This window comes from Chiloscyllium punctatum, chromosome 4 (assembly GCF_047496795.1).
Source record: "Chiloscyllium punctatum isolate Juve2018m chromosome 4, sChiPun1.3, whole genome shotgun sequence".
NCBI classification, from domain to species: Eukaryota; Metazoa; Chordata; class Chondrichthyes; order Orectolobiformes; family Hemiscylliidae; genus Chiloscyllium; species Chiloscyllium punctatum.
Window position 1 is genome coordinate 46848793 of NC_092742.1, and position 25064 is coordinate 46873856.

General features: G+C 39.1%; 2 protein-coding genes across 3 annotated transcripts in view; one reads left to right on the forward strand and one right to left on the reverse strand.

Annotated features, from left to right (window-relative positions):
* Positions 1-293: 293 nt before the first annotated feature.
* On the reverse strand, positions 294-24095 carry bag5 (BCL2 associated athanogene 5). Of its 2 annotated transcripts, none has more exons than XM_072568587.1 (2): positions 23985-24095; positions 294-6200 (listed from the first exon to the last, which is right to left on the reverse strand). In XM_072568587.1, exon 2 carries the CDS (start codon positions 6166-6168, stop codon positions 4822-4824), a length of 1347 nt encoding a protein of 448 aa, XP_072424688.1. In that variant the 5' UTR covers positions 6169-6200; positions 23985-24095; the 3' UTR covers positions 294-4821. The 2 variants fall into 2 exon arrangements, 1 of the variants encoding a protein (XP_072424688.1); XR_011960439.1 differs by lacking the exon at positions 294-6200 and adding an exon at positions 15150-15330 and having other exon boundaries at positions 23985-24092.
* An 11-nt stretch (positions 24096-24106) lies between these two features.
* Positions 24107-25064, forward strand: part of coa8 (cytochrome c oxidase assembly factor 8) — a 29263-nt gene continuing 28305 nt past the window's right edge. The window contains exon 1 of the mRNA XM_072568589.1: positions 24107-24336. Within this exon, the coding sequence (XP_072424690.1) occupies positions 24166-24336 (171 nt within the window). The 5' untranslated portion in view covers positions 24107-24165. The remainder of the gene's footprint in view (positions 24337-25064) is intronic.

Here is a 25064-nt window from a genome sequence, read left to right on the forward strand (position 1 = left end):
TTGGTTTATTGTTGTAATTTTGAAAGAAATCTTTTTTCAATAAAAATATTTTTTAAAAATGCAGTTAAGAATAAACCAAACAGCAGAGCATAATACTGCTTGATTCATAAAACAAATCGCTTTGAAAGGACAAGCATTGTGCAGATTCAAAATGTGCAATACAAAGAAAAACCCCAAAAATTAACAGATTCCATAATTCTACAATTCTTTATAAAAATAGTTTTGTCCTGTAGCTCAGTACCTTGAATGGTAAACAATAAATTGGCAGATGATACAAAGTTTTATTTGCCAAATTATTCTATTTAATATATTCACAGAAACACTGAATTGGGTTTCAGTCAAGACAAACAAAACGTGCATTTAATCAATCAAAACTTCAATAACATTTAATTTTAACACCATTCAACAAGAAATACAATAGTAAACACACTCTTGAGTTTTGCAAGCCTGAATCATATGATGGCATAGACAAAAATGATCAGCAAAACAAAACACCAAAATAAATGGCAGGGCTACTTATAAAATGAAAAGAAGCTGGTCTCAGTAAATTGACAGTGTACAGCCTTGCTTGATTTATTCATAAATGGTGCCCTCAGAACCTAGAGTACAGCAAAGCAACACCAAGCTGAACTCTGCAATAACGTTACACGATGTGGAAACGAATCATGTCTATAAACAATGCACCCTGGTGACTTATGAGGATAATCAACCTGCAAACCTGGGTGTCATCTGCACTCTTCACATTCTGATAACTCAGCCCTGAAAATCTAAGTGTCTCAGATATATTAGTACAAAAGCAAAATACTGCAGAGATGAAATTCTGAATTAAAAATTAGAAAGATGACCAATCATCTAAATCTGAAATATTAATTTTGCTTTTGTCTCCATAAATGCTGCCAGAACTGCTGTATTTTGATTTTAGTCCCATTTTGTTTTTAATTCATTAGTTTGTCATGTTCACATTTCAAAACTGGAAGTTGAGACAGGGCTATTATGAAAGTATTGGTGCACAAATTCTCAAGCAGAATACCAATATGAAAAAAAACTTTATGCATAGCATCTTAAAAACACCAATGTGACCTCAATCAAACACCTGAACAACTTTTGTCTACTGCACTTTCATACTCCCATACTTTATTCTATGTTTATTTATCCACAATTTCAATGCTCATATTAGTCTTCTCAGAATACATTAATCAAACAGTTTCAATTTTTATCTTAAACTATACTGCCATAGGATTAGGCATTACTGGCTGGGTCAGAAGTTATTGACAATATCAGTCACCTTCTTCAATAAGCTGTTGTATGTGGCAATAGTGCAGGCATATTGACCACGCAATTATGAAGGAATGGCAAGATATGTTCAACTTAGGCTAATGATTGACTTGGAGATGATGTCATTCCCAGATACTTGCTACCCTTTTCCTTAAAGATGTTGGAAGTTTTACTCAGTGCACTCCAACAACTTGCCAAAGCTTGTTCAACAAAGTCTCTAAAACTGTGTAACACATGAAAACCATAGTACGCTGGAGCTACTAATTCCTCAGTCTGCACATAGCAATTTAACATGAATTTACACATTTAGCGTTTATAAACAATTCACAATTTTGTCAAATGCCAGTCTTTGAAGATTAGCTAGAAACTCAGTACACCCATGAAAATAAAATTAATTTCTTTGGGCTGCTATTTTTAGTCAAAGAAAACAATTAAGTGTTTTTTCAAATGCAATTATTTGTTGCACATATATACTAATAAAATTTTGTTGTAATTATAGATTGATGTATTGCAAAATAGCATTTTTTAATCTTTGAAAAATGAGTTCAGAAACTTAGAATTTATGCCAAGTATTTGAATTGAAAAGTTGCTATTTATTTCAAACAATTCAAAAAAATTAACATTATCATACCAAAGAAAACATACAATGCTGATCTGTAATATTTAAATATTTCAAGTAAACCATGAATCTTTAGTATGGCAGTATTATTTAAAGAAAATACTTTGTTTGTTGATGATGAAACGTGACTAGAAAAACGATTTCTTTGGAGATACCCTAAATCTTAAATAGAAATCACATGGAGAATGAAACATATTCGAAGGTAGAGTACAACCTGATAATGCAGAGGATTATATTTTTAAATATAATCATCCCATAATCCAACAGTTCAAGTTATTATTTGCCAAGAGGACCCTTGGAAAAATATAATTATCAATAGGACACTTGCTGAAACTTTAAAATCTGTTATAATCAATAACTTTAGAAGAGAGTGCATTTCAACATCAATTGAGCAAATACTAACAGCAATGTTTGGTTTGCTAATTCACACTAGAAAAAAATAGTTCAAATTTATTTTTTCAAAAAATTACATTAATGCAATTTAAAATTAATATTGCACAGCTGATATCATTGCTGTAATTTTTTTAGAGATGAAGTTTGAACTGTTGATTTTAACGATATTCATCCAACTGATTAAAAAATTACAGTCAGTTGACTGATACTGAATTTAAGCAGTGTAAAAAGAAACTGACTGGTGTTGCAGGTACCAAAATCATTTGCTAAAGATTTATTTGTGACACAATAATATTGTGCTACAAATCTGCATTATTCTTAACATGGTATTTTAAGTTCAGTGTTGAGGTATTGCAATTTTTGATCCATTACAAAACTAAGGCATTTAACGATACGTTTTCAGCAAATGCATAGCACAGATATTGAGATATGGATGAATTCTAAGAGCATATTTTAAGCAATTTATGATTGATGTGTTTCTGTCTTTAAAAATAGCAATTGTTATTATTTACAAAATATACAAGTACAGTACAAGCATGGGAGCATGAATATCAAGCTGCTGCAATTCAATCCTTTGATTCGAACTGCAGCCATATCCAGTTAAACTTTACTCTACATTAGGGATGCAGCATACTGAAAAAGGAAATATCAACCCTCACTAAAAAGAAAAATTTAAGAGGCTTCATACAAACACATTTTTCAAAAAAAAAGGCTTATTTATTTTTAACTGGAAAGTAAAAACATTGTTGAATCCATGTACTTCTGATTATAAATGCAAATTGATATTGCTCAATTTGCTATCAGGGTCCCAAACATTTCAAATACCAGTGATGTTTTAACTATAATTCTCAACCCCTATTAATGATGAGTGATATTTTAGGTTTAAACTATATTCAAGACAACTGCTGATTAAGTCAATATTCAGTACTATCAATTAAAATAGTTAAAAGTTAATTAATGTCATATATCATTAATTTCTGGGTGCATTGGGGACACATTGTTATTTCATTTGATACAACAGACTGAATCAGCTTTTGTGGGATGAGGACAGCCGTGATGAATATAGTGTTTCATTATTTTATAGATTGACTGATTGATTCATTTGAAAAGGGCATTGCAAATAATGCACTTTTGGTTTGCTTTAACTAAACTGTACAATTAATTTACTTAACTTTGGTCTCATTCAGTGGAAAGTATATAAACATTGAATCATTTTTGTATGATGTAAACACAATACAAAATATTGGAGTCACTATCAAGTTAAGCCAGAGTAAAATCCTAAAATTTTTCAAAGTTTCTTTGCTAAATCTTGAAAGGAGCACTGAAATAATCTTAACTTAATTACCAATCCCCAATTGTTTTTAAAACAGCCAGTCAACCTTTGTTTAATTTCAGGAAAATTTACATATATTCAAATACACTAAATTCTTTTACTTTCATTGAGTATTATTTGGTGTTACCGAAATTGCATTTTGATGAAGTACAATTGTCTATACAGAATCTTTCTAGCTATAATGCATTTACACAAGTCAATTGTCAGACTCTCAAAAATCGAGGAAGCATTCTCAAGTGCAGTGTGTAAATGTTTGACAAAATATCTCCCTACGGGCACCCAACATGTGAAACATCATTGTCAGCTCTGTGGGTCAAACCTTTAACAATAACATTCAATTATTTTACCTTCAAACTCATCTAATACTTCTGCATGTTATTTCTTCAACACAGATGGATTCTTAGGGGAAAGCAATAAGGCAGTGGGATAACATGCTAGCATGGTAAATGTACATTAAAATATGTAAATTTAACATTTTCTCAAATTTCTCTCTACCATGTGCAGCTTACTTCTTGCATTTCTGGGTTGCTTTCAAGATAATTGTATAACTGCACAAATTTTAAAAATCTATTGCTTGTGCATGGGCTTGTTAGTTCCACAAACTATGCACTTGAGTGGCTACACAACTGCATGCCCACATAGTTGAGGGAGAATAGGAGACTTATTCAATGGCAATAGAAATAAATACACAAACAAATTAAAAAAATTAAAAATTAGTGTGCTCACTTTCAGCACTCCATCTTAACTATTATCAATGAAATGGTTTGCTTGCAGGTCAAGGCCCAGTTATCTCAGCTAGTCAGCTAGAGATGAATGAACCCCAAGAAAAATATGAATGGCTGAAAACCAGCATTAATACAGTAACACCTGGGGTCTAAATCTATCAATTCTTTTGCCGATTTCAAAATATTATAATTCAATGCCTTGCTATATTTCTCCTAACAAAGCATATATTGTTTGCAATTTTAATGATGGAATGAAATACCAAACCATCTTTATAGCATTCATTATATTACTATTCAAAATGTATGAAAAACTTTAATTTTCTTTGAAAAATCTAGCTAAATCAATTACATAATTTAATGATATGAACTTTAATCTTCCTGATAGTGGTAAATGTGCCTCAACAATTCTTCTAAATGAATAGAAATAGTGCAAAGCATGAGTCAAAAATGCTATACTTCATGCATCGAACTGCTATTCAATATTCCCATTCATCTGTTTTCATGTCTAGATAATTCAGAATATTTTGAGCAAATTTCACTGCTTGTTTTCTGGCAACCTTAGCACCATCATTCCCTCGGGTCTCTACTGCATCGAGTGCTAGGAGTTGCTTTGTGAGCATTTCTTCCAGTCTCATGTAATTCTTGTCTGTTCTGTCTCCATCAAATGACAATACCTGCTTTTGAAATTCTGACAAATCGCTCAGAACCTGCCATATAGCTTTCTGTGAAGGATGTTCATCCCTAAGTTGCTCTTCCATGTTTGCTCTCTTTGCAAGCGTCTCTTTCAGGTCAACATAAGCTATTACAGCCTGCACATCAACTACAGCTCTTCTCCTAGCTTCACGGATACATGGATTTTTGCCAATGTCTACTTTATCTAATTCAGTAAGAACACTTTGCAGTTCTCCTTTTGGTTTGAAATGGAGGTCAGAAGCATTTTCTAGTTGTAGCAGCTGTTGTTTTAAATGTGCCGTCTTCTTCCCTATTTCTTCTATCTGTTTGATAGACTGATTTTGTGCTAGATCGTAACTACCTGCAGCCTCGCCTTCTGATTCAATCTCCAAGTGTTCGAGTAAACAATTGATTTCATGCACTACACGTTTCCGATAGTTTCTTGCTTCTGAGTGCCCAGCCACATCGATTGCATCCAATTGCATTAACAATCCTGTGAGAATACGGGAAAGATGTGCACAGTTCTCCAAGGTATTCAGGTTCATAAGCAGGCCAATTACATCCCATCTTGCTTTGCTAACTTCACATAAAACAGAGTTGATCTTGGGAACAGAAGGGTGTGTATCTGCAGACAGAGGTAAAGATAAGGCTTGCCGACCAATACAATTTTCAATTATGTCCTGCAGTGCACAAATCTTGGTCAAAGCTCGATATCTAGCTTTCCTCAAGCTAATCTTTCCTCCTGTTTTCACCTGTGTCAGTTGAAATATAATTTCTTGGATGCGCTCAGCAAATTCCTCAGTTATCAAACCCCCAGCTGAAGATAACTCATTGGTAACCAACTGTTGTGCATCACTGAAGACCTTTTCCACCCTCAGGCGTGATGGATGAGTTGCAATTTGCTCTAACTCTTTGAGCAGTCCCTCCACATCATTCACTGCACTCCTACGGCCATGCTGGATGTCAGGCTTGCCATCAGTGTCTACTGCATCTAACTCAAACAGCATCTTGATCAAAGTGCTCTCCAGGCGCTTGTATTCTCTATCAGACTGTGTACCACTGAACGAAACTACAAGTCGCCTAGCTTCATGGATTCCCTTCTGAATTTCTTGGATTCTAATCATGGAAGGATGTTGTTGACCCATGGCCATATTCCCTTTTTCCCTAATGCGTCATAGTGTGTCTGAAATTGAAGCAAAACATGTTGGTCAGGTGTCATTTCTTGCAAATAGACCTAAACTTTATTCATCATTGCCTCCAGAATTCAAGTATTGTTAAGTGGAAGATCTGTACATTGGCTTCTACTCCATCTATGCATTTATTAAATATGTTAATACATGTTCTTTGTTTAAACAGAAATTGTAACACTCAATTAATTAACCAAGCATTTGGCTTTCATGTGGCAAAGCAAAATTCTGATGCATAATTCTGCCAACAGATTCTAAATTTTGCAGTGACTTTATTTGAGATTTTCAAATGCCACAAGTACTTTAGAAAAATGTTGTTTTTAAAAATCAATTGGCTGTGCTCAACCTTAGAAGTGTCTGTGCTTTATTTAAGCTGCAGTAGGCAATGTATATATCATCTCCACTTCCTATCCCTTAGCCAATTACACAGTTACCACATCATTTTAAAAATACAATTAATACAATCTCTATTTTCTAACGGTATTGTCAAATACTTGGGAAAGTGCATAATTATACATTACCTTCAATCCCCTGCTACTGTCAAACAGGTCAATCAGGTTAAATAGATAGAATTCACTGTCTACTAATGATGAAGCTAAATGAGAAGCACTCCAATGTTCTTCTCTTTAACTATATATCAATATTTCATTGTTCCCCAGGAGAAACTGAACCAGTACAATTCATCTTTCAGCTCTAAACCCTATCAGATAAGATAACTGAATATCATTATTTGTCACTGATCATTTACATAAAGTTGTTTGGACTCAGAAATTACATTAGATTATATTGTATTAGATTAGATTAGCTACACAGAAACAGGCCATTTTGGTCCAATAAATCAATGGTGATATTTATGGTCCAATCAAATCACCCCAGAATCTAAATATACCATCACTACAATCAATTCATTGCCCTCTTATGTTTGCCGAGATTTGCCTTAAACATTTAAGACAAGCTTCAACCCACCCAGTGGTAATGAGTTTGACATTCTTGGCAAGAGATGAGTGAAGAAGTTTCTTCTGAATTACATATTGGTTTCCTTGGTGACTAATTTATATTGATGGTCTTTAATTCTCCAGGAGAGGAAATATTCTCTCTGTATTTACTCATTCAAAACCTTTCACATTGTTTAAGATTTCTATTAGATCACATATGAGCCTCTTTCTCCCTCCAAGAGAGAAAAGATCCAGCCTGTCAATCCTTTCTTGATGTGCATGCCTGTGCACCAGGTTGCATTCTTGTAAAAATTCTCTGCACCCTCTGCATTCTTTTTATAAAATGTGACCAGAACTGTAAGGTCATATAATTGAGGTTTAATGCAGGTTCAGCATGACTTTCCTACACTGTTTCAAGAAGAAATCATGTCTGACTCAAACATTTACTGTTTATCTCTCCAGAGATGCTGCCAGACCTATAGAGTTTCTTCAGCATTTTGTTTTTATTTCAAATCTCCAGCACCTGCAGTACAGCTCAGTGGCTAGCAATGCTACCTCACAGCACCAGGGACCCAGGATGGATTCCCACCATGGGTGCCTGTCTGTGTGGAGTTTGCACATTCTCCCAGTGTCTACCTGGATTTCCTCCAGTGCTCTGGCTTCTTCCCACTATCCAAAGGTGTACAGGTCAGGTGAATTGGCCATACTAAATTGTCCATAGTGTTAGGTGCATTAGTCAGGGGTAAATATAAGGTAGGGGAATGGGTCTGGGTGGGTTACTCTTTGGAGGGTTGGTGTGGACTTGGGCTAAATGGCCTGTTTCCATACTGTAGGGAATCTAATCGAAGTACACTGCTTTTAATAGAGCTCAATGCACTTGTAAAAATAAAATGATGTTGCTAATCTGAACTGCAAATATTAGTGAATGGTGTATTTGTATTCAAATTATTTTGCTTCTCTACCTAATAAATAATAAGTGACTTCCTGTTCCTCCAAGCAAAATATACTACCTCACATTTTCAAGCAACTATGTTGAACTTCAATAATCAATTAATTGCCCATTCTACATATCTTTGGTAATGTAGGGCTGGCCTCCTCAGCATTGACTACTCACTCCCAACCCTCACCCCAAATTTGATGTAGTGTATACCAAAAATACCAACAACAATTTGGACTTTGCAAATTGCAAACAGTAGTGGGCCTAATATCAACTCTTGTGGAATACCACTTCCCACTTTGAATATCTATCATTCTCACTATTTGCTTTCTGTCTTGAAGCCAACCAGCAATCTATTCTGACCCCTGACTCCACATTCTCTGATTTATCTATAATGGAGCACTTCAGAAATTCACATAAATTAGACTTGCAGCATAACCATTAGGCAAAAGTGAGGACTGCCGATGCTGGAAACCAGAGTCTAGATTAGAGTGGTGCTGGAAAAGCACAGGTCAGCCAGCATCCGAGGAGCAGGAAAATCGATGTTTCGGGCAAAAGCCCTTCCACGTAGATACTGGGAGAATGTGCAAACTCCACACAGACAGGCGCCCAAGGTGGGAATCCAACCTGGGTCCCTGGTGCTGTGAGGCAGCAGTACTAGCCATTGAGCCACTATGCCATACTGCAGGTGCTTCATTAGTTTTCCTAATGTAAAATTATTTCATTAGGAAGGGCTTTATACCAAAACATCGATTGTCCTGCTCCTCGGATGCTGGCTCACCTGCTGTGCTTTTGCAGCACCACTCTAATCTAGACATGCAGCAGAACCATTGCCTATTTTCTTTATCCTTCTCAAAGGATAAAGGCTAAGAAAGATTTTCACTTTGGAAATCTCTCAACTATTCATTATAATATTTTTAATATCTAGGTATTCTTCTCTCCTTTAGTGAGAATTCAATTTTTTCTTTCCACTAATGTTAAACTGACTGACCTTTAATTCCCTGGATACGTATTGTCCCACTTCTTACATAAATGAATAACATTAGCTTTCTACTGGCTCACTGGCACCTTTTTCTATTGAATTATTATGTGCTATTAATATTGTCTCTTCCCTAGATACTATTAGATGTAGATGCAATCCATCCAGATTAAGGGCTGTTTTAGTTTCTTTATTCAATAAGTACCCTTGATATTTTAATTGCACTTATTAATCATTTTTGTGTTTTAGTCAGTGTTATGTCTACCTGTTCCATCTGCCTGGTAAATGCCAAACTGAAGTAATTATTTAACATTTCTGCTATCTCTTTACTGTTACTTGTGGTTTTATCTAAAGTGGTCCTATTCTCATCTCATTACAATTTAATTATTGTACCCTTTTAATTGAGGTGAAACTCAAATTCAAATTACTACTGAATAAACATACTTTAATTTCAAGGCTTCTCTTAGTCTTCCTAATTGTTTTACTGATTTATCTACTAGGTTCTTCAAATTCTTTTCTGCTGTCAATGTTTTTAAAGGTTTTCCTATTTTCTTAACGCTCAATTATTCTGTTACATCACTAATGTTTAGTTTGCCCTTGTCTTTTAGAGAAAGATACTTCTTGCATTTGGTTAAAACTTTTAAAATTATTCCCAATTTTCATTCTATAATGTTATTTTCTAGTATAATAAACTGTTCTTTATTCTTCCATGGGATGTAGGCATCACTGGCAAGGCAACCATCGTTTGCCATCCTTAACTGCCCTTGAACTGCTACTTCTGAGGGAAGTAAACAGCATTCCTGAGGATCTGGAGTCACAAGTGGTAATGAGTGGCCAAAGATGGAAGATGCCATTTTCCAAAGGACATTAAGTGAACAAGAAAGGTATTTTGAACAATTAATTACAATTTAATGGTCACCAAAGCTGACACTTTTAATTCCAGGTTTATTATTAAACTTAAATCCCACCAAGTTGCCATGGTTGAATTTGAACATGCCTATCTGCATTACTAGTCTGGTGAAATTATTGTACCACAATCTCCCATTTTATTTGCTCAAATTCTAAAATCAAGTGTTTGACAAGCTACTAGTTTTGTTTTTTTTCTTTAAATCATGTTAATGCTTTTATTTATTATGGTTACTATTGTTTACATGTTCTTCTATTTTTGCTTCTCTTACCTGCTTTGATTCAGACTCCATTTCCAAGACTGAAGAAGATTGTAATCATATCTTCTTGCTACTTGTTTTTGAGCTTTTCTGAGGAACTCAGGATGAATCCCAACAAAACAGCAGGATCTTAAGTGATGGCAGTCTATCTAAAGCGTTTTCACCATTTTTATATTATTCATCTCCTCCACTGCAATATTAATTATATTTTGTGTGCCTAATTGACCTTAACATTCCTTAAACTATATTTATATTCTTTGTGTTAATATCTTTCTTGGTTGTCTTTTATGTGAGCTTTCATGGGTTGGTTGTGGATCAGCTGGATGCACTGTCACCTTCTGAGAAAGAAGGTTGAGAGTTCATGTCAATAAAATGTGGAGCTGGAAAAAGCACAGCAGGTCAAGCAGCATTAGAGGAGTGGAAATTCGACATTTCAGGCAGGACTCTTCGTCAGGAGTCATACTTCAGGACTTAAACACAGAACTAAAATCATGCGAATACTTCAGTGTGGTAGTGAAGTATTGTGAAGGAGCCATCTTTTAGATAAAACATTAAACCAACTCCCTGTCTTACTCATATGGATATAAAAGATCTCATGGCACTATTTCAAAGAAGAGCAGTGGAGGTACTGTTGGTGTCCTGGCCAATATTAGTTCCTTAATCAGCATTCAAAATGCTAATTAAACAGATTATCTGCTCATTGTCACGCTGCTGTTCAATGCAACTTGCTGTGTGCAAACTGGCTGTAACATTTTTTATATTAGAACGACACTTCAAAATACCTTAATAGCTGTAAAGCAGTTTCTGATGTTCTGTGGTTGTAAAAGATGCTATGTAAACACAAAGTTTCTTGTTTTTTAACCCACAAATTTCTTCAAACCATTTGTATCCATTTTCAATTTTTTACTGCACTCTATACTCTTCCTGATTTTGTCGTAAGTTTTGTTTTTTTCTGTTGAATTGCAATTTCTATTTCCTTTGCAATTTAGGAAGCTCTAACTTTGGATTCCTCATTATTTCCTTCTAATGGGAATATGCTTGATTTATTCTAATATTGAGGCCTGCCATTGCTCAGTTACTGTTTACTTAGACAAGATTTCTTTTCGGATTCATAGATTCATAGAAGTTGGTTCTCAGTCAGTTGAGCAGTTTAAATATGGACTTTAAATTTAATCATATTATGATCACTATTATCCAATGTACTTCCATACAGCCCAGCTTACTTGCACTCGTATATTCCTTAGAGCTAAATCCAGCACTGCTTCTTTTCTCATTATGCCTAACACTAATTGAATGTGTATAGAACTTTCGATATTCTTTCCCAACATGCCCCTTATCTTGTGCACCTGCAACCCCGCCCTCAGTCAATATTTGAGGAAATGAAATTCTCTCCTATTCTTTTTTTCTAAACATTTCCCTGAAATTTTCTCATTTATTTCCTTCTGTTAATCATGGTCAAAATTAAACATCTTCAAAAGAAAAGCCCATTTTCAGTTGCTTAATCATAACCAAACAAATTCAGTCTTTGAAGCATCCTTACAGATGTATTATCTCACTGGAGATTTGTAATCTCCATCAATGCTATAAACATGCCACCCATAAATCTAACCCATATTAAGTAAGGAGTGTGAAACTATCAATTGTCATACACACCCATGCCGGTTCATTAATACCCTCCAGAGAATGAAGTACATCATCTTTACCTGGTCTAGCCTACATCTGACTCCATAGCAATGCAGTTGACTCTTAACTGCCTTCTGAAAATACCCAATAATCTTCATAATTCAAAGGCAGTTTGGGATGGGAAACAAATACTAGTCTTGCCAGTGGTACCACATCCACAAAAGTATTTTAAAAAATCAGAATGTAGTACTGGAAACAATTTAGAGACAACCTTCTTTGAGTTTTTGCACTTTAATCTTTTCTGAAGTCCACAAATCTGTGTCCAGGACCTCTTCCTTTTCCTACCTATGTCACTGGTTTCAATGGAAATCATAACTTCTGATTATTTTCCTCATCTTTAGAGGATGTCTTGCAGCCAATGATTTTCAGTAAAACTGAAAAGATGCTATAGAGTTCTTGTTAGGCTACACTTGGGCGCACTACATCCTGATGTTTCTATCTCAAGCAATCATACTTTGTGAAATTGTTGAGTAAAGTCACAAGGTGAATCACAAGTGTTATAGAACACGAGAAACGGTAGGAGTATCTTGCCACTTCAGGTTTGAACATAACAACTGAGCATCAATTTCTAAGCTATTAAATAGTCCAAGTTAAACCTGAATCAATACTTCAAAGTTTACTGTGTAAATACAAGTGAACTAAGAGATCAAAAACAAAGAGTAAGTCTCAATGCTTTATAGCAAAAAAAGTTTATAAATATTTATATATTTGTCAGAATAGAAAAGAGAGTAGAGTGGTATGGTTGTTCATTTTTTTACACTGGTCAATTGAGGTAACCAAATTGCACTCCTCATCCTCACTTATTTTATGGTTTTGAGATGCAAAAAAAATTCTATAAATGCTCTGCTTTGACACAAACATCATCAATAATGATGAACAATTAAACAGCAAAAACTAATCTTCTGAAGTTATACCTTAGCACTTGTTTTAGTTTCTAATAGATAATAAATGCAATTGGCATATGTTTACTGTATTCGGGTTTCACAAAGATTTAAAACTCCGGCAGTATGGTTCCATTGGCAGGATCCAATTTCTGTTGTCCTCTTCACATGTCAGATGTCGCTTACTTGCTGGTAGTGCTCGCACCTATGGTGGGTGGTATGTGATTCAACACTTGACACCTGAGAGATTTCAACACATAATTTAGGCTGCCACTTCAGTGCAATACTCATGGAGGCATTTTCATTTCACTGAGATGTTAAACACAGCCTTCATCTGAGATTATCAGATCTCACAAAACATCCCACTGCACAATTCAAAGAGCATGAAAATTATCCCAATGTCCTACCTAATATTTATTCCTCAAGCAATAATAAAATTGCTCATATCACTACTATTGTGGGAACGTTGGTGTGCAAATTGTCTACACTACAATAATGACAACATTTCAAATGTAGATCATTGGCTATGAAGCCCTTTGTGACATCCCATGGGTATGAAAGGTCTAAGTGCTGTATTGGTCATGGAAGTGACAAGCAGTAAGGTATTCAACATATCAGGGGCAAGTTTAATCATTCACATTTTTCAGCCCCAATTGAGATTAGCTGATTCAGGAAATGTGAGTTTCTCTGGCTGTATTGCCCAATATCACAATGAGCAGCTAACTAAGTCATGGGAACTTTGAGTGTCATTTACAAGAACAAAAGGCTTTACATAATCTCTAACGCATGATGGATAGAGTCACTATATGCAAGTAACATTAGTGTCACAGCAATGCCATTTCAAAGAGAAAAACCACTTTCCCTTCACATTCAATGTCATTGCCATTGCTGAATTTCCCGCTATACCTACCCAGGGTTTACCTTTGAGATGAAACAGAACTGGACAAGTTATTAAATACTGTGGCTACAGTAGCAGATCTGAGACCAGGAATTGTGTGTCAAGTGAGGAATTCATGTGGGCATTGGATGATTATTTGGATAAACATACCGTACAAGGTTTTAGGGAAAAAGCAGAAGTAATGATGCTCATTTAATGAGCTGGTGCAGACAGGATGGGCCAAATAGCCTCCTTCTGCATAATAACACTTCTGTGAAGTAACTCATCTCCTGCCTCCCCAAAGACCTACAAGGCACAAGTCAGGAGAATGATAGAATATTGTCCAATTGTCAAGACTGACATCATGAAAAACAATCTACCTGATTGGCACCACATCCGTCACTATAACCATTTAGTGGAGCACAGTGGCAGCAGTGTATATCAGCTAAAAGTTGCATTGCTGCAACTTGCCATAGCTTCTTCAACAACACCGCCCAACACTACCTGCAAACTTCCCTCAAAGTCATACAGCAGCCTGACTTGAAAAGATATTGCCATTCCTTTACCATCTTTAGATCAAAAATCACGAAACATTCTCCCTAAAAAAAAATCTGAATCTGTACCTATACAAAATGGTTTGTAGAGGTTCAAGTAGGGAACTCACCACACCACTTTTCTCAAAGGAAACTAGAATGGACACTAAATGCTGGCCTGGCTAGCAATAATTACATCCCACCAATAAAGAAAAATGGATAAGACTTACAGATCTGTGATGTCTGCTTAAGGGCAACCTTAAACAAGCCCTTGTAAACAGATTTATTGCAGAGTAAAGATGCATTGATTTCTAACAAAAGTTGAGGCATGCTATACATATGAATGTAGCAAATGTAATTCTATGTTGCTAGGCAATTTAGATCATAGCAGCTCTATTATTTCACTGATGATATCATAATAAAGCAAATACCACTAAGTGACAAATAAGTGGAAAAGACAAGTATGAAAACTACTTGAAAATCTTTGTCAACGCCACAGGATAAGAGCTGCAAAAAGAAATGCAAATGCAATCTGGAAACTCAGCGGCGACCTTTCCATCTACCTCTTACTTAATGGGGAAGCAATGGCTATTTACATCATTCCAAAATCCAACCATGAACAAAACCACCAGTGAACTGCAGCTGTAATTTCCGATAAATAGGAGTGATATTTGAAAGAACCTTTAGATTATACTGGAAATAGTAAGATTTTTTAAAGAGTGTTCCAACAATTTTATTATTTCAAATAAAATCCGGTACTGTTTACATAGGTTTGGGTGGGAGTACCCTTGGGATGTTGGCGCCTGGTCTGAAACGTAGAGGGGGACTTCGGTCCTTCCTGGCCTCTAGTGAACGATTTCTTACCACTTTACTGTGGATGGCACAGCTGACACAGTAATGCAATTTCACATACAGCTTGGGCAGCACATATGCATCAAAAACACTGGCGTCTGAAATATCTCGAACTGCAGCAGCCTCCACGATGTTGCGGATGACAAACTTCTTAATGGCTTTGTCTTTGGGGATGCAGCGAGCGCAGTTTGTGCATCTGATAGGCTGGACATGGCCACGGCCCTTCTTGGCACGTCTAGCATTCCTTCGTTTCTTAGTCATCTTCAGCATGAGTCACCCCTTACTATTTTTGAGAGGGGAAAAAAATGTTGATTTGACAAATTACTGCTCATTTCAGTGTTTAACGAACAAAATGCTTTCCAAAACGTATTCTGCCCAACCTCACTGAGATAACTGTATAATTGCCAATTTTGTGGCAGATTTCTTGTGATGACTGCTAGTTACCTCAGTTTTAGCGTCAGGTCACTAGCTACTTTAATTGGCTATTCCACCTTGACCTTGTTGTCCTTAGCTGCCTGAGTACTGGCCCATTTAATTGAAGCTTAAGGAGCAGCACCACATTTTTCTACTCATCATTTCACAGCCTTAACGTTAAGCCAATGCTGTAGTCTGCACCCTGAATATCTATCTTCATGTGACTCTCCTGACCACAGGTACGTTCTTTACTTTGACAGATTTTCCAGAGATTCATAGTCCTCTGCCCTATTGTTATCCTTTTTTTATACATCCTCTTGATTTCATCTATTTTCCCTTTTCTTGTGACCATTCACAATACAATACTATTTAGTTAATGAATTACTCTTTTCTTCCACCTTATCAGTCACCTTTCAGTTTTATACCTTGCCTGCTCTCTTTTGCTTAATTTCATAATTGTTTAAAAATGCTTCACCTCTATCTTTCAGTTCCAATGAAAGGTCATTGATGTAAAACAGATTGTACTTCCCTCCCCAAAGTACTGCCTGGCTTGCTGAGTGCTTTCAGTGAAATACAAAAATGCAATCCTGTTCAGTTCTGCTAACCAAGATAAAACATTTAAGTCAGAAATTGTGCAAAGAGTCAGGAGGCTCAACTGTAAAGTGACAGAACTACATTTTGAGTAGTCATAGAGATGTACAGCACGGAAACAGACTCTTTGGTCCAACTCTTCTATGCTGACCAGATATCCCAACCCAATCTAGTTCCACCTGCCAGCGCACGACCCATATCCCTCTAAACCATTCCTATTCATATACCCATCCAGATGCCTTTAAATGTTGCAATTGTACTAGCCTCCACCACTTCCTCTGGCAGCCCATTCCACACATGCACTACCCTCTGTGTGAAAAAGTTGTCCCTTAGGTTTCTTTCGCATATTTCCCCTCTCACCCTAAACCTATGCCCTCTAGTTCTGGACTCACCCCACCTCACGGAGAAGACCTTGTCTATTTACCCTATCCATGCCCCTCATGATTCTATAAACCTCTCAGCCTCCAATGCTCCAGGGAAAACAGCCTTAGTCTATTCAACCTCTCCCTATAGCTCAAATCCTCCTACCCTGTCAACATCCTTGTAAATCTTTTCTGAACCCTTTCAAGTTTCACAACATCCTTCCAAGACCAGAATTGCATGCAATATTCAAAGTGGCCTAACCAATGTTCTGTATTCAATACTCTGACCAATAAAGACTTGCATACCAAATGCCTTCTTCACTTTCCTATCTAACTGCGACTCCACTTTCAAGGAGCTATGAACCTGTACTCCAAGGTCTCTTTGTTCAACAACATTCCAGAGGACCTTACCATTAAGTGTAGAAGTCCTGCTAAGATTTGCTTTCCCAAAATGCAGCACCTCACATTTATCTACATTAAATTCCATCTGCCACTCCTCAGCGCATTGGCTCATCTGATCGAGAGATTAGAAAATCCTGGACTCTTCAGCTCTGAAAGATGGAGCCAATAACAGCAGATAGTATAGAGATGTACATAATGCGAAGTGAAACAGAACAAGTAAACACTGCCAATTATTTCAAATTACATGAAATTGCTGGAAAAGGCATGCATTTATAGAGTGCTTCTCAAAACCACTGGATATTCAAACTGCTTTACAACCAATCAAGTACTTTTGAAGAATAATCATTGTTGTAATATAAAAAACAATGAAGCCAATTTGCATACAGCAAACTCCCACGAAAGCAATGTGATGACGTTCAGAATCTTTTTTGTGATATTGATTCAAAAATAAACATTGAACAGAAATAACTCTCCTGCTTTCTTAAAATAGTTCCATGGAATAGTTCAGGAGACAGATTAGAACTTAATATGTCATGTAGAAGATCACACTTCAGGCTGTGCAGTATTAAAATGTAGATATTGGAGCAGAAATCAATCATTTGGCCCATTGAATCTGCTCTGTCCTTAAATGAGATCATAACTGATGTGACAAACCTTAACTCTACTTTTTTGCCCTTTCCCCATACCCCCTTTTTATTGGTTGATCTCAGCCTTGACTATATTAACTAGTCAGCCTCCACGGTCTCTGTGGTAAAAAAAACTCTCAGAAAGGCAATGTGGAGTAGGCTTGAATTTTGTGAAATCCTACAGTGGGACGTGAACTGGAAACTTTTTGGCTTGAAGGCAAAACGGCTACCAGCTGAGCCACAGCTAAAGCTTACAAGGACAAACCAGTAAAAGACAAGTTTCCGTTTAGTATTATTTTCATGATGAAAACACACATTGTTGGTCAAGCCGAGACATTAGAGCCAGAAACCCAAGTCATTCAAGGGCACTCAGGTGAGGAGGGGGAGGAGGTCAGTGTTGAAGGACACGGTGAACAATAAAAAGAAAATGACCAGCTTTCTGTGATCGCTAAATTACTCAAAGCAATTTCCAACCAAATGAAATACTTTTTGAAGCACAGTCACTGTTGTAATGTAGCAAATGCAGAAGCCAATATGTGCACACCAAACTCCCTCACAAACAACAAAATCTACTTTATTGATGTTGATTGAGGGACAAATACTGGTCAGGTCAACAAAAGCAATCCCATTGTGCTACTTTATAATAGTAGGGTAAAAACAATGACTGCAGATGCTGGAAACCAGATTCTGGATTAGTGGTGCTGGAAGAGCACAGCAGTTCAGGCAGCATCCAAGTAGCTTTGAAATCGACGTTTCGGGCAAAAGCCCTTCATCAGGAATAAAAGCAGTTAGCCTGAAGCGTGGAGAGATAAGCTAGAGGAGGGTGGGGGTGGGGAGAAAGTAGCATAGAGTACAATGGGTGAGTGGGGGAGGGGATGAAGGTGATAGGTCAAGGAGGAGAGGGTGGAGTGGATAGGTGGAAAAGGAGATAGGCAGGTAGGACAAGTCCGGACAAGTCATGGGGACAGTTACTGAGCTGGAAGTTTAGAACTAGGTTGAGGTGGGGGAAGGGGAAATGAGGAAACTGTTGAAGTCCACATTGATGCCCTGGAGTTGAAGTGTTCCGAGGCGGAAGATGAGGCGTTGTTCCTCTAGGTGTCTGGTGGTGAGGGAGTGGCGGTGAAGGAGGCCCAGGATCTCCATGTCCTCGGCAGAGTGGGAGGGGGAGTTGAAATGTTGGGCCACGGGGTGGTGTGGTTGAGTGGTGCGGTTTTACAAACCCACCGACTCCCACAGCTACCTGGATTACACCTCTTCCCACCCTACCTCTTGCAAAAATGCCATCCCGTATTCCTAATTCCTCCGCCTCTGCCGGATCTGCTCCCAGGAGGACCAGTTCCACCGCAGAACACACCAGAACACACCAGATGGCCTCCTTCTTTAGAGACCGCAATTTCCCTTCCCATGTGGTTAAAGATGCCCTCCAACGCATCTCATCTACATCCCACACCTCCGCCCTCAGACCCCACCCCTCCAACCGTAACAAGGACAGAACGCCCCTGGTGCTCACCTTCCACCCTACTAACCTTCGCATAAACCAAATCATCCGCCGACATTTCCGCCACCTCCAAACAGACCACACTACCAGGGATATATTTCCCTCCCCACCTCTTTCCGCCTTCCGCAAAGACCCTCCGCGACTACCTGGTCAGGTCCATGCCCCCATACAACCCACCCTCCAATCCTAGCACCGCAGGAACTATAAAACCTGCACCCACACCTCCTCCCTCACCTCTATCCAAGGCCCTAAAGGAGCCTTCCACATCCATCAAAGTTTTACTTGTACATCCACTAATATCATTTATTGTATCCGTTGCTCCCGATGCGGTCTCCTCTACATTGGGGAGACTGGACGCCTCCTAGCAGAGCGCTTTAGGGAACATTTCTGGGACACCCACACCAATCAACCACCCCGTGGCCCAACATTTCAACTCCCCCTCCCACTCTGCCGAGGACATGGAAGTCCTGGGCCTCCTTCCCGGCGCTCCCTCACCACCAGACGCCTGGAGGAACAACGCCTCATCTTCCGCCTCGGAACACTTCAACTCCAGGGCATCAATGTGGACTTCAACAGTTTCCTCATTTCCCCTTCCCCCACCTCAACCTAGTTCTAAACTTCTAGCTCAGTAACTGTCCCCATGACTTGTCCGGACTTGTCCTACCTGCCGATCTCCTTTTCCACCTATCCACTCCACCCTCTCCTCCTTGACCTATCACCTTCATCCCCTCCCCCACTCACCCATTGTACTCTCTGCTACTTTCTCCCCACCCCCACCCTCCTCTAGCTTATCTCTCCACGCTTCAGGCTAACTGCCTTTATTCCTGATGAAGGGCTTTTACCCGAAACGTCGATTTCAAAGCTACTTGGATGCTGCCTGAACTGCTGTGCTCTTCCAGCACCATTAATCCAGATACTTTATAATAGTGCCATGGGACATGACTCTCTCTGTCATACATTGCAGCATTGGCCTTTGCGTTCAGCCCTGGAGTGGGACTTAACCCAGAGCCTAGTAATTCAGAAGCAAAAGTGCTACCATCTGAGCCATGGCTGGCATCATATGTTTTTTCTCATCCATATATTTCTGTGTAATCTTTGTGAAAATGCAGGCAAGGTTCTAGTCTGCATACATTTTGTAAACAAGCAATGAGGTACAGTATGTTAGCAGCTATACTTTAGGCAACTGATCACAATGCATTTCACCAAAATTATAGCTCAAAGAATTACCAAACAGTCCAAAATTAATTGGGAGACAAACTGAAGTAACAGGTGCACAACTGTAATTTAAAAATGATGTCTGCGTACACTTCTATCTACTAAACCTGACCTCCTATTGTCAATTTTCCCATGTATAGTACATCAATGTGTTCATTTTATTACTGGAAATAATCTATGCAAACTTGCCATGCAAAAATTACATCCTCCCACCCCTGGTGGTACAGCTAAGACTTGATTTTGCATCTTCCAGCTCATTAGAATTATTCAGTCCATTTTGCCTGTTTTCTGAAAGCGCTTATTCGAATTAGTCTCATCCCTTACTACTTACCTAGAGTCTAAGAATCCTTTTCCTCTTTTAAATAGAGATATAATTACCTTGTAAAATGTACCACCAAATCAGTATTCATTATTTTTTCAGGAACACATTCCACATCATTAGCACTTTTGACTACAAGAAATTCTCATCTCGCCCCAGAAATAGTGAAGAAACTGTGACTTTGGAGAAGATTTGTAGCTCAGATTCTAAGTTTGCTTGTTGAGCTGGTAGATTTGTTCTCAGACGTTTGGTCACCATGCTAGGTAACATCATCAATGAAGCAAAAGTGAGGACTGTAGATGCTGGAGATTAGATTTGAGAGTGTGGTGCTGGAAATGCACAGGTCAGGCAGCATCAGAGGAGCAGGAGAACCTACGTTTTGGGCATGAGCAACATTATCAGCAAGCTTTCGATGGTGTTCTGTTCCGCTTGCTACTTATCTGTCTTGGTCTGTTGTGGTGGGTGATATCACTTCTGGTTCTTTTTTGAGAGGTAGGTAAATGGGGTCCAAATCGATATGTTTGTTAATGGAGTTCTGGTTTGAATGTCTGGACTCTAGGAATTCCGTGTATGTCTTTGTTTAGCCTGTCCCAGGATGGATGTATTATCTCAATTTTGAATGGATGTCGCTCTTCGTCTATGTGTATGGATACTAATGATATATGGTCATGTCTTTTGGTGCTCATGTATCCTGGTGGCTAGTTTCTTATCAGTCTGTCCAATGTAATGTCTACTGCAGTCCTTGCAGTGTATTTTGTAAATGACGTTTGTTCTGCTGGTTGTTGGTCTTTTAAATTCAGTGTGTTCGTAGGTTTGTGGGTTACCATGATGCCTAGGGGTCTGAGTAGTCCGGTTGTCATCTCCGAGATGTCTTTAATGTATGGCAGGGTAGCTAGAGTTTCTGGGCGTGTTGTGACTTCTTGTTTAGGTCAGTTGTGTAGGAATCGGTGGATTGCGCTTATCGGGTACCTGAATACATTGTACACATTATTTTCCTTAGCATCTTTTAGTTCCTGGATGCTGCAGTATGTTGAGACATGTTTAAATAATGTCCTGATGCAGCTTTGTTTATGCTGCAACACACTGCAGCACCAAGGAAAAACACCTACACAACGTATTCAGGAACAACGGGTAGCCGATAAGGGGAGTCCGCCGATTCCCACACAACAGACCTAAACAAGAAGTCGCAACATGCCCAGAGTCTTTAGCCTGCATACATTAAAGACATCTTGGAGATGACGACCAGACTACTCCAGCCCCTAGGCATCTTGGTAGCCCACAAACTTACTACCACATTGAAACAGTTCCTGATGAATTTAAAGGACCCTGTGCCAACAAACAGCAGAACGAACGTCATATATAAAATACCCTGCAAGGACTGCAAAAAACATTACATTGGATAGGCGGGCAGGAAACAAGCCACCAGGATACATGAGCACCAACTTGCCACCAAAGGACATGACCAACAACAGTGGTATCCATACACACAGACGAAGAGGGACATCCGTTCGACTGGGACAACATATCCATCCTGGGACAGCTAAACAAAGACACGCACGGGAATTTCTAGAGGTCTGGCGTTCAACCAAGACTCCATTAACAAACAAAAGAGAAAATGCTGGAAAATCTCAGCAGGTCTGGCAGCATCCGTAAGGAGAGAAAACAGCTGACGTTTCGAGTCTAACTGACCCTTTTATCCATTAACAAACATATTGATTTGGACCTCATTTTTTAACCTCTCAGAAAAAGAACCAGAAATGATATCACCCACCATAACAGACCAAGACAGATAAATAGCAAGTGTGACAGAACACCAGAGCTTCATCGGTGGCTCACTGATGGTGTTACCTAGCATGGTGACGAGAACAAATCTACAGCTCAGTGAGCAAACGTACAACCGCAAGTGAAGGTACAGCAGTAAAGAAGGCAACTTGTGCATTGGCCTTCATTTGAGGATTTGAATACAGGAACAAGTATGATCATCTGCAGGTATACAGGTCACACATTGAATAGTAGTGCAGTTTTTGTCTCCTTATCTAATAACACTTACGATTGTTATTGAGTAAGCGCAGTGAAGGTTTACCAAACTGACTCTGGGATGATAGGACTACGAGGAGAGATTGAGACAGTTAGGATCGTATTAACTGGAGTTTAAAGGAATGAGGGGGGAAAATTTCATAGAAACCTATAAAGTTCTAACAGGGCCAGACAGTGTGGATGCAGGAAACATGTTCCCAGTTATGGAAGAGTCCAGAACCAGAGGAAATATTTCTTTAACCAGACAGTTCATTATTACAGAAAGTAGTAGAGGCCAACATGTGTTTCAAGGAAATGGATATAGCTCTTGCTGCTAGTGATCAAGATGTGGGAGGGTGTGATTGGCAGGACTAGGCTACTGAGCTCAAGAGTGTGGTGCTGGAAAAGCACAGGTCAGGCAGCATCCAAAGAACAGGAGAATCGACATTTTGGGCAGGGCTTTTGTTCGATTCTCCTGCTCATCGGATGCTGCCTGACCTGCTATGCTTTCCCAGCATTCGCAGTCCTCACTTTCACTTCAGGTATTGAGCTCAATGATCAGCTGTGAGTGACAGAGAAGGGTTGAATCCTGCTTTTATCTTCTTTATAACCAAAGATCTTGCATATAAAATTATACAAGGCTAGAATTAGTTAGATGGCAGGTAATTCTTCTTCCCAAGAGGACTATTCATTTAGGCAACAAATTACAGGCTTTACGGGTGCAGATTTGCTGTACATCATGTAAAAGGGCTCCATCAGATAGTTCCTGAACAGGGTGTCACAGTAGCTCTGTAGTTCGCACTGCTGCCTCACAGTGCCAGGGACCATCCAGATTGTTTGCAGCCGCGAGCGACTGCATGGAGTTTGCACATTTTCCATGTGTTTGATCAGGTTTCGCCCCGGTGTCCAAAGATGGGCTGGTTAACCGAGTTAAGGAGGTGGGGGGTGTTTATGGGGAGAGGGTGGTGATGCTGGGTCCGGATGGGATGCCCTTCGGAGGGTCTGCAGAGACTCTATGGGCCGAAGGGCCTCTCTCCGCACAATAGGGATTCCATGAGTGAAAATCAAAACAAAACAGGAGGGATATTGAGCGACACCGTCCACGTTGAAATGGTATACCGGACTGGTGGGGGTGGTGTTAGGAAATATCTCCCTGAAGTGTGTTGTGCTTTCACCAAATTACACGGGTTTAAGACATCACTGACCGTGAAACAGCCAGTTGACCCTAATTTCGCGATTTAATCTATAAGGCGTCGGTGCAGCATAATCTCAACTGTTGACATCAGGCGGCCTTGTTCACACAGGTTCCGAGGGATCAACTCCACGTCAGGATCTGTCAAACGGGCCAGGCCGCATGCGTCAAGCCGACAGCGCGCGTGCCCGAGACTCGCTCCCAAACCGCGCGCCTTGATTCAACACACCGAACCGGTACGAGGAGACGAGCTCACTCCCGGTCAACCCCAACAGAAACTCTTTCTGGATCCTTCCACTCACCGGCAAACTCCCGAACAGGTAGCTCTGTGATGAACGCTGGCGAGGAGTTTCCGGCCGCGCACATGCGTACAGTCAACCCCCGCAAACCACGGGATCGCTTCACGACAGGTTGCGATGTCGGTTCCCACTGCCGTAAACTGGAACAGTTCGGGACAAGGCGGGTGTTCGTGTCTGTTTAGGGATGAAGTGCGGGTGGATAACTGTCTTTCCGTTTGCTGGAAAATTGTCAATGGGCAGAATATTTCATAATTCCCGGGTAAAGGAAGCTGCAGGGCACAGGTACGCAGTGTTGGCAGGAAGGTGCTGTCCGGTTTCGAGCAGTGCTGCTGATCAAAGTGAAAATGGTGCCGAGGTACATGAGAAATCTTCCTATTTCCAATAAATGTGAAGTAACTTTAGGGTGTCGGTCACTGTTATTTGAAGCTTACTACCCTCCCGGGAACTGTTCTGGTGTACCTAACGTCATAACATAAGATTGTATCGCCTTTGATTTTTATTTGTCCGCGAACTGCGTTAACGATGATTTGATTTATTAACCCAACGAAATACCAGATGCTAAACAGTATTGTTAGAAGTGGACAACGTAGGAAAATTTTCATCAGTTGGCAGAACCATTCACGTACATCAGCCATGTCAGGCTGTCACATTAGATATTGCGATTGTAGCCTTTGTGTTCTGGATGCAGCTCCTTAAAATATTTTAATACGCGCTTGCGGCAGTTGTCGGAAAAAAAAACTGAAGTTTACTGCAGTGTGTTGCGTGATACACATTGCTGCCACCCGCGTCAGGCAGTGCTGTCAGGAAGAATGAATGTTTAAAGTGATGAATGGGTTGACAATCAAGTGGACTGCCTTGTCCGGGATATTGAGCTTTTTGAATGTTGTAGCTGCGCTCATATGATTGTTACTTTGAGACTGATTTGAGACTGACTGTACTCAAAGATTGATTGCTACTTTGCTAAGAAGTACATGTATGAAAAGTTATAGTGCTGTAGTAGTTCTTTGCAGGAAAAGCCTAAATGCCTTTTTCTGTATGACACAGCTCCACTCCTTTCCCTCATTAGGCACGATGATTTGTGAA

Bases quoted from the DNA above. Each gene is read 5' to 3' on its own strand.
- bag5 (XM_072568587.1), bottom strand. From the start codon at position 6,168: ATGGCCATGGGTCAACAACATCCTTCCATGATTAGAATCCAAGAAATT.